Source organism: Centroberyx affinis, unplaced genomic scaffold (assembly GCF_046629955.1).
Source record: "Centroberyx affinis isolate AG114_WGS23_722 - 3 ecotype Tasmania unplaced genomic scaffold, CSIRO-AGI_Caff_v1 ptg000582l_1, whole genome shotgun sequence".
Lineage (NCBI taxonomy): Eukaryota > Metazoa > Chordata > Actinopteri > Beryciformes > Berycidae > Centroberyx > Centroberyx affinis.
This window is the reverse complement of record NW_027279222.1, coordinates 426,811-437,704: the sequence shown is the minus strand read 5'-3', so window position 1 is coordinate 437,704 and position 10,894 is coordinate 426,811. Positions and strand designations below refer to the sequence as shown.

The 10,894-nt window shown below is 42.4% G+C and overlaps 1 protein-coding gene across 2 annotated transcripts in view; it reads left to right on the top strand.

Annotated features, from left to right (window-relative positions):
• Positions 1 to 369: 369 nt before the first annotated feature.
• Positions 370 to 10,894, top strand: part of LOC139643314 (metabotropic glutamate receptor 7-like) — a 49,772-nt gene continuing 39,247 nt past the window's right edge. Inside the window, exon 1 of one of the 2 annotated variants that reach the window (XM_071518426.1) lies at positions 370 to 879. In XM_071518426.1, coding sequence (XP_071374527.1) covers positions 370 to 879 — 510 coding nt within the window. The remainder of the gene's footprint in view (positions 880 to 10,894) is intronic. The other variant, XM_071518427.1, reaches the window with a different exon arrangement.

Here is a 10,894-nt window from a genome sequence, read left to right as displayed (position 1 = left end):
GTAGCTTCATTGTGTTGCTGCTCGCGCTTTGGATAGCGTAAATGGACACAATTAGGCCAATCCATTTGCAGCGGCTGTTCTCGTGTGTAAACATCTTATTTTGTTGATGTTTTCTGACAAATGGATGTCGCCTCCTTTTCCGAGGGAACTGAATTACCGTCAGGGGCTTTTCTATTCAACAAGCTGCACCGCTCACTCCTGGCAGCAAAGCGATGGGCGCAGTTTGTCTGAGCCATCTAATGCGTCTTGGTTTTCCAGCCCGGCTTGTTGAATCTCCTCCCTGGTGACAAGAAATGGGTTCGATTTAACAAACTTCTTCGCCTTTCGGATCCTATCATCGGCTGACGCGTTCCTCCCTAAAAGTTAATCATGGCTCGTGGCAGCCTGTGTGTGAAGCTGAGCCCCGGCTCTATGTGGAGAGTGTTTTGGTTCATGAGGACTGTAGTAGATTTCGCGCTGCCTCAGGAGACCTATGCACCCCATTCAATACGGATTGAGGGGCACTTGACCCTGGGTGGACTCTTCCCGGTGCACGCCAGAGGGACCGACGGCACGCCGTGCGGGGACATCAAGAAGGAGAACGGGATCCACCGGCTCGAGGCCATGATGTATGCTTTGGACCAAATTAACCAGGACGAACAACTCCTGCCCAACATCACCTTAGGCGCCCGGGTGCTGGACACTTGTTCGAGGGATACATATGCGCTGGAGCAGTCTTTAACTTTTGTTCAAGCCCTAATAACCAAGGACACCTCAGACGTGAGGTGCACTAATGGGGAGCCACCGGTGTTTGTCAAGCCCGAGAAAGTGGTGGGAGTCATCGGAGCCTCGGCGAGTTCAGTATCGATTATGGTTGCCAACATCCTACGCCTCTTTCAGGCAAGTGTCTGAGTGTGTGCAATAGTTTTGTGGCGTTAAAATAGCGGTCCTACCTTTGATTGATAAATAGGGCTGTAATGTAGCATATGTAGCACACTCGGCCCTTCTGGTAATGATCCCCTATTCAGTGAAGAGTATAAGCGATTCGCCTTTTCATTTCTATACCCACCCAGTCCCAGGAAGGAGAGTGAGAGGCAGATGAGAGCAGTGATGTAGTGGTAAACAGAACAGGTGGATAAACGTTTACTGCCTGTCGGGTATCATCATAAGGCAAACGACAAACCATTAGGCTATAAACTAAAATCTATTATTTTTCAGAAAAGCTTTAATTTATTCTTTTTCCCATAAAAGACCCTATCCTTATCCTTATACATCAGATTGATATTATGTCTTAATGCCATAAAGATGCATGTCTGCCTAAAAGGGTGGGTGGGCTCAGTTCTGCAAATTAAAAGGTAGATGAACTGAGTTTGGATGGGTTCACCCTGCTCTCCTCCCAGGCTGAGACAGCTGAGTGGGCTGTTGCGCGTCCCCGGCGGTGCTGAAAGAACAGCTCCCGTCTGTTTCAGTCTCACTCTCTGGAGTCTACAGCCTGGATGAGTGGGCATTGACAGGCTGACACAATCACACCCAAGCACAACAACCCCCTTTTGTAAGAATAGCAGGCCTGCCTAATGTGATTGCACATGATTATATGAGTCTCTTGTACTGCAGGACTGCAAGCATTTTTATGGATTGTGAATCTGAGGCCTTGACATACAAGCTGACTTGGCTTTCTTTTATCTACAGGGGAGCTCTTCCAAATGAGCCAAATTTAAACTCGCTTTGCCGCTCTAATTGAGTTTGGTGGCTGCAAGTTAATGAAAGGAATTTGCACCACTAATTTCAAAATGAGTTTGCCTTTTACAGTAGGGTTTAAGTGAACATCACCACTCCTGTTCGTTGAGAGCCGGCAGTCCATGGATAGTGTTGGCCCACTGCTGGTGCTGCAGTGGAAGGAGAAACCCAGCAGAGCACCAATACAGCAGATTAATTATTTAAAACACATCTTCATAGCAAAATATCTAATTACTTGATATACCATGTGGATGCTTTTGCATGTGTGCAGACATCTAAAAAGCTTTCCGCGTCTGAAGGCAGTGTTGTTGAAGCCAAGGAGAATCATCAAAAATACAGTGTTGCTTCTAATGATTTGTGGTTACAGATTGTAACTCCCAGTCAATGACATTTTGTGTGTTTTTCCAGATCAATTAGACAAACCGTGTCCTTGGCCCTAAGTAGCTGTTTAACTGAGACTATAAGGCCATCAAAGTACTTAACATGCTTTTAGCCCCCACCATTTCCTTACTTACACACACATACACACACAGACACACACACACACACAACCCTCTTTCTTTTCACAGCAGATCCAATCCTTAGCAGACCACTCCAGCCATCCTCTGGGGTTTTGCGGCTCCGTTGGCTGGACAATTAGACTGATGGTCCCCACTGCAACCCTGAGCTTGGCTTTGGTTACTATTCACTCTTTGCGTAACAAATGCAATTTTTAATATTCCAAGTTGGCAAAACCTTCCAGCCACGCGTTGAACCCCTCCTCCCTGCACCAGTTATTTGTTTCAGAATGTGAAGTTTCTTTTTTTAGGCGAGCTGTCTGACATCAAGATATATGCATTTGTAAAAGTCAGAGGGGTGGGAGGGGAGGAGAGAGCTGATTCCCTAATTCCCTCTCTCCTTTCCTCTTCGCCCCAGGTGCATCAGCATGTCTGTAAGTGTCAAGCTGTGGGAGTGTGGGTGTCGTCCATGTGCGCTGTGGCACAGGAGCTCTGGCGGCGTAATCAAGCTCGGGGAAACGGTGGATTGACAGCACTTGTCACACGGCTCCGTCCTGCATTTGCACAGCCGGTTATTTATGCTCATTTCCCCAATGTGCTGCCTTTATAGCTGTAATGAGCAATGCTGATCATCACAGTCAAACCTACGCACCTGAAGGAAGATACATTTCCCAGTCTCCCTCTCAACCTTTTCAAATATTCAGATGATATGGTCACCTAGCTTTTTTTTGTTGTTGTACCGATGGTGATGACGGTATCGATAGTAATGGTGATGAATTAGATATGAGGCCGAGTAATAATCAATACGTACCAGAGCTTATAGAGCTCTTAGCCCATTTACACCCATTAGTCTTACAGCATCTGATTAGTATGTGGTAGCAATTACACGTTTCTGAAATTGTTTTCAAGTCCAATCCATCAAGTATCAAATTAATTTTGTCGAAAGCCTGGTGAGAACACCTGTTCAGACATGATTGAAAAAGCAATGCAGTTTTTTTCTCCAAAATGAAAGGGAAAGAGGCATCAAATGGGTTCTGTACAGCATATTAAATTTCCCTATCTAAGACAGTTCACACTTTATTTGATTATCAGGATACGCTTTATTACTAAGCAATCAAATGGGCTTTCAAGTTGAATCTCTTTTTTTATAGTTCAAGTTTTTTGGACAAAGACATCAACCTTGACTGTCCTTCTGGCCTACTTGTGGGCTTGTTCGGTGCATATCATCAGGTCATTTGTGTCTCACCCCTGTGATAAATGAATCATCAGGGAAGCTAAATAGTGATTGTAGATTTTATTGCCAGACCCTAAATATCATGGCTGTCTATTCAGGACATGAGTGGCTGCTGAACTGTTAATGCTGGGAAATTGACATGAGGGATAGATTTTTCTGAGGACCCAGGAGTGTTGATCAATACTGTTGCCATGGTGAGGGCGATTTGCTCCTAAGATGTTTTTATTTCACTGCTTTTCACGCTGTGTTGGAAATGAGAAGCAACAATGCCACAGGAGGAAAAAAAAAACAATCAGCCAAACTTTTTGAATTATTACCAAGAGCGATGTCATTGTGCACCTTTGAGAAATCATCTTATACTTGCCCTGCTTGTGAGCACACAGTCGTTCTTGGGGAAGAGGGCATTGCAGTTGAAAAGCCTGGGCAACATTGTCCATTTGTAACTCCTGGCCTCTTGAATGAATCATGAAATTGATTTTTATCCAGATGACATTTACATCAGGGAATGCAGCCCGCTATACTCTGCCACTTCTCTTTTCCCAAAGACTGAGGCAAAACTTTGTATTGAATGCAGGTGAACTCTGTCTTGTCCTTCTGTCTGGGGACACGGCCCCTTCAGACTACCTGTCTAACTGAGGCATTGATGTCCTCTGCTCTCACACTAGACAGGCCCAGCTTGCTTTTTATCTCCTCTTTTTTCCAGAGAATCATCACTTTGATTGATTTGAGCGAGATTGAAGCCTTGCAGTGTGATCTATTCGGCTGACAGTGGTAAAGACAGGCACCCGAGGAATATGAAGGCTATGTGTTACATAACAGGCACTGAAACTGGCACCAAATGTCATAGGTTAAATATGTCTGCTTCTTCTAAACACATTTGCCATTTGTACATTCATGCGTGTGACAGCGCAGGTCAATTAGTCACATCTCTAGCACCTTATTTAGCCCTCCGGTTTATATAGTATATATGTCAAGTATATATGAGCAGACGCACACACACACATACACACACACACACACACACAAACACACAGAGTTCCCATTACCCTTCCTGAGGGTATGAAAAATAAACCTCCTGTGGATATTTCTTGTTTCGTGCCAATGGTTTTGGCTCTTGTATTTTCTCTGCATAGCTCGCCTTGCTAATTGGCTTTTATTCTGAGTATGACACAGAGACCTCACTCAGAACATTTTGTTATAACAAGATAAGGAAAACATGAATAAAAATGACATCATTTCTCCAAACTCCAAAGTCCATGCTCTCAAAAGAGTTAACACAGCCATTTAACCCTTGATCATTTTGCAAAACAAACTCTACATTTTCATTGTTTTCATGCAAAATTCAAAACTACATGTATCATTTATCAGAATGCTGTACACAAAACTCTCTAAAGGTCCATGCTCACAAAATAGTTCACACAGTTGTCTAAACTCTTTATAATTTTGCTAAACTGATAATACCTTTAACTAATAGTCTAATAATACCTTTTCATTGTTGTCACACAAATCACAAAACTGCATATGCCATGTGTACTCTTGTCTGACAGAAATGAATGGGGTGATGATGAATAGAGTTATTGGTTACAAGAGTAAACATGTTTGTGGTTTCTTTTGAAGCAAATTGTGATTCATCATGTTCATCAATACTTTCAGTCCAAAACACCATACAACCATTGTGGAACCAGTTTTGCTTCCTGAAGTTCATCAATCAATATTTCAAAATCACAGATCATTGTATCCTCAGAAACATAATTATTTTGTAAGTAAATGTCTTCAGATGACTCCAAACTTCAGTAGTTACACATAATGGACTTTAATACCAGACATCATTTTGTTAGAGGAGGTGTCAATGTTTTCAAATGGTGGATTTTTCATTTTGGAATTAAACTCTTCACTTCTGCCTCCTTACTGCATCACATATCGACAAAAATGAAAAAAGACCTATTACATGTGAACCTGCAAAATATTAGATATTAAAGTATTTCAAAATTGTGAGGAATAGACATTTTGCTCACTGTAAAGGAAAGCATTTCATCAACAAATTATGGATAAAATCAGATAAAATCATTATACACAGAAAGGATGGTGGAACTTTCTGTTAAACATATTTTTTAGTATTCCTGTGTGGACATAGCTGAATATATTACCTAGTGCAGTGGTTATGAGTCCTGGTGCTCATGGACTCAGAATCCTGCTGGTTTTCAGACCAGATTTAGACCTGGGATGCAAAGTGATTGCAATTAACTACCTGGTAGGATACAAAAACCAGGAGTACTCTGCGTGCTGAGGACCAGGATTGAGAACCACTGGTCTAGTCAATAGATGACGTGTGTAGCTTTTATGTCAGTATTTGATTTCTATAAAAATGTTAACTGAAAAGAAAACAGCACTTAATTTTGCAAAATGGGAGTCTGCTTCGATGGCTGTGTTAGCTTAGAGAAATGTGTCAAATTAGTGGAGAGGAACTGTATTCATACCCGCAGAGGCAATAATTAAAATGAAAATCACGCCCTGTTAGGACACAAAAACGTGGCAAATGTATGATTTAACAAATTTGCACCCTTTTTGGCCTTTTTTGGGAAAGAATATTGTGAACAAGCACTGTTGTACTGTTGTACTGTTGTTCAGCGGAGCAGGCACTGTATGTATTTGCACACGCACAGACACAGTACACAATGCAGTGTGGGTGACTGATGCAATATTAATACAATGAATAAAATATTCCCATGTCAAACCAGTTGTCATTGCCCGTGACATGAGGTCATTAGGTCAGACGCCTGCCACAGGGAGAATGAGAAACCACGTACGCCTGGTTTGAGGTCTGGGCTATTCCCACATGGCCGGGGGAAGGTGCACTTCATTATTCAGTTACATAATAGGGTGCTATATATGAATAAATGTTTCTCAATGAAAACACACCCTGTGCATTCTTACTTCATAACTCATTTGTCCTCATGTGTGTTCTGTTTTGTTTCTGTACCATGAATCTACTTGTAGCTGGTAAATATACAGTAGATTCAATGATTTAATAAGGTGCCATCCCTCATTTATAGATGGATAGGGGGAAGGGGCTGTGCAGTGTGTGTGTGTGTGGTGGTGGTGGGGGTTCTGGGATGATGGCGGGAGGCACTGTTGACTCTCCCAGTCGGGTCATTGCCCCCATTTTCTCCTACTACGTTGGGGGGGAAGAGGGCACCTGCTTGAAAGCTTAACTCAGCTCACATTGAGGTCACACCAGCCTTTTCTTCTAGCCTCATTGTCAGTTTGACCGTAAAATGTGACAGGGATAGCGCTCGTAGACTTGGTTGGAAGTTTTGTGCAGTTTTATGTGGTGAGCAGAAGGAGCTAGAGAAGAGGAAACCCCATTATGTCCAATCCTCTTATGGGGATGAGTGGAGAAGCATGAGGAGGTCTCTGCTGGCTAGTGGTAGGCCTCTCACTCATCCCTCCAGAAGGAAAAATGTCCCTGTTGCTCCACCAGGGAATGAACCAATCTGGGCTGGAAGTCATTATCATAGGCTTCATTGTAGATCGTTTCAACATCACTGCAAAATTCAGGACGGAGCCTGAGTCACACAAGCAAAGTAGACTTCACTTTCACTGCATAAGAGCACGGCGCTGTATCACTAAATTGAAGTCAGTTTTTACCACAGAAAACATCATCTGGGCATAATGTCTTTTTAGATCAATCAAAATTAGCCTTTTAAGTATAATCTGTTTTGCCTAGGCAAACTCCCCTCTTCTCAAAACACCGTTTGACATTCTGGTAAATTCATTAAATGAATTTAAAGGCTGCCTTTGGTGTGTGTGAAACAAACAGCTGACTTTTTGGATCACAAAAAAGTGTCTGCCACATGGAAGGAGACGCATGTTTAGTGGTTCCTCTCTGGCTCTGGCTCTGTGTTTTTCTTTTTGAATCTTCTGGAAGCTCCTGGCTCATCCTCTCCTCACCCCCCACCCCCCACCCCCCACCCCCCACATCTGCCTCTCTTTTATACATGGCACCTCAGAAATCATCTTCCACATAGGCTAATCCTGTGGAACTACTTGTCAGGGAGAATTCCTTCTCAACGCATGAAAGACGTTGCAATTGAAGAGCAGAGGGGGCAAAAAAAGAAGGGAAAAAAAGAGCTTTAGAGTCAAGTTGCACACATGGATACCTCCATTTTCAGTTTTCCCGATCCTCCAGCTTACATGCACGCCACACACACACGCACATATGCACACATGCAGGACAAACACCTGCACCCACACACATAAAAACATGCATATACCGTATGTATATAAACACCAGACACTTTTTGCAGTTTGCTGGATTCCTAACTAAGAGGAAAGCGCACTGCTCACATGGATGGCTTGCTGTCCCTGGAGGCTGGTGGGGCTGTTTAGACTGAATGTCCATGAGAGGACTCTAATGCAGATAGGCAAGCCACTGAAGAGCAGCAAAGCCATGGGTGGATAGCTAACACACACCCAGCTTGAGCTGCATTCGAGGAAAAACAAGACGCAGTCACCCACTGGTGTAGTATATTATTGATATGCTGTAAGTAGAGCTTTAAAGCAACAAAATAAAATATGAACTTTAATGCTAACTTCAACATCTGTGTATGCTCATGCGTGTATATGCTTATGTGTCTTATGTGTGTGTCTCTGCATTTGTGGGTGTGTGTGTGTGTGTGTTTGTGCGTCTTAGAGATGTCAGGGAGCGGTAAGGGCCCAGTGTGCCCACTCACAGTATACATAATAAACTGTCATTGGGATTCATTCCTTGTCCTTCATTTGCGTTATTACAGCAGGCCCTGAGGCTATGTCAGAATCGTTGCCACCAATAGATAGTAATATATAAGCATAATATCAAACTACACAAGGCAAGCCTTTTTACTGAGTTATTACAGTACCACCAACCCCAGGTAGTTATGCTAAAAGACCTGTTGATTTTACATGTGAAAACTGATGAGATTACAGCTTTGGAATTTGATTAGCTTAAATTTGCTTTTGGCTGTATTCCTCTTGAAATGATGGCTAGAGAGTGTGTTTCTCCTTCTGCCCAAGCTTTGCAGTGGTGTGTGAGTGGTGTGCGAGTGTGTCTGTGTCTGCTTGTCTCTGTTCTTTTGAGCTTGAAAAGTACACTGTGCCGCAGCAGCAAGAGCATACATAAGAAATCAGTTGACAGGATTACTGTTTTCAGATGCAAATCCTGTGGGATTTCAAGAGCTCTCTCAAAAGCTTGCGTGTGACAGTTACATTGATTAGGGGAAGAACTCAATCACAATTGACATTTTGCAAATTAGGAAAGCTATTCCCTTTCAAATGGGGTTGCTTAAACTGCAATTGACTACTGGATGGCACTTATCGATGACAAAATGTAGTGTTTTTTAACAGCCTTATCTGTGTTGGTGCACTCATGCGTTGACCTGAATGAGGCTACCAGGATCAATAGCCTGTAATTTATCAATGGATTATGTCCGCAGTTGTCTTGTTCTCTTTACCTGGGGGTCGAAGGCCAATCAAATGTGACAGGTGCCAGTAAATCTACTCACTTGTGGGGAAACGAAAACATCGGAATGTTGCATCACCCAATGAAACGTCTTTCTCATTTTCCTTAGCCAGTGAATGCAATTCTAAAATGTATAGAATATTTAGGAGGGCTGATTAATTTTTTGTTTCAAGATCATTCTTGCTATTGTAACATCCCCATCATACATAATCTTCATCATTTCAATTTAGCATCTTCACTGCAGCTGTTGGTACCTGTGTATGTGTGTGCCTGTGTGTGTCTGTGTGTGTGTGTGTGTGTGTGTTTTGTCGGGGTGCCAATATTTCTGTAGTCTCACTGTGCGAGCAGGATATGAGAGCTGAGTTTTCCGGTTTGTGTGCGCTGTTAGAAGCACATTACAGCTTCTTTATTTGGAGGAACATTTGCCCAGAGGTTGTGTTTTCTAATGTGACACCAGAAAATACTTGTAGATCATGAACAATAAATGAAAGAAATAAGCAAACACAAATGATTTAAATGGAATCACTTGAATGTTCACAGCCTAACATGGCTTGGCACAGCCTGCATTCCCATAAACTAGTTCACTACAAGCCCTTTATGCAGTTTTCTGTACAGACTGGAGTAAGTTTAGCGCTTCAGTGATTCATGACGTTTAGTTAATACATGTAGATTCTATATTATCACTATAGTAAAGTTTCCTTATTTGAACCCTTTCATCATTTACATTAACATTTTGGATGACTGTTATAACTTTGAAATCAAAAGCTAGAGCATCTTCAAAATATGAAACATGGGTGTACATATAAAATGTCTCTTCAACATAATTTGCATATTAAATACTTAGTAATTGCCTGGCTCACATAATAATCTTCCAGTATTGCACCGTTAATTCCATCACAACACATGTTGTTCATTTTGGATGATCAATGAACCGACCAGTTTGAAAGTCAGGTTCAGGCACTGTAGGTTCTACTGTTTTTATTTGTGAGGAATTTGGGGATTTCAGTTAATTAGACAGATTCTGTAATTAGCAGACTTGAGATCCACACATGCTGGTTTGAGAAGACGCCTGTTTCTGCTGTGGTAGTAAATAAAGATGCCCCTTCAATATAGGTGTGTGACAGTTCCATTGTATTGGACTGAGCCCATTCCTGTTTCGGTTGGTTAACTTCTCCGAGGGTAATTGTCTGATCTGGCGTTTGTTGCGCATCTCTGGTTCTGGCTCTGAAATACATGTCAGTGTGCAACCTCCTAACGGTTATCTCACTACCAGTGGAAGCTATGTGAAATGTGCGTGTCACAAAAACACATTCCACATAAATCATTTCGGTCCATTAGTCGAGACACTTGCTCCGATGAATCATGATCTCGGAGTACGTGTACAACTCTAACCAGAAGACTGTGTCCAGTTCTTCCTGAGTTGGCAGGTTATTCAGTAAAAGGGGCTGGAAAAAAGCTTCTTGCATTCTTGGACAATTGTCCATTGTGCTGGCTGTGAGGCAGAGCCAGTGTGACAGGAGTAGCAGGTCAGATGCATCGGTGATGTACTACACCAGCAGCGCACAGCAGAATGGAGAGGCCATGGGCGGCCAGGCTGACTGGACACAGGATCATTCTCATCTGTGTGAAGTGTCACAGGGAAGATAACAAAGCGGCCAGAGACTTTTATTAGCTTTACTCAGGGTCATTGGATGCTACAGTAGCAACCTTTCTCTCTATCCTCACTGCTTGAACGCACATAGCACTATAATACTGTTTCCTGAATGTTTGTAATAATAATGATAATAATAGTGTAACACATTTGTGCTGTGAATGAAAGAAAGATAGGGAAGATTTGTGTGGCTGACTTCATTAATGCCCTTAGCTCATCAAGGTCTTCTCAGCAAAATTCAAAAACCATACTGGACTGCCAACTTCATTTACAATACTACTACAGCATAATGAGAGCAA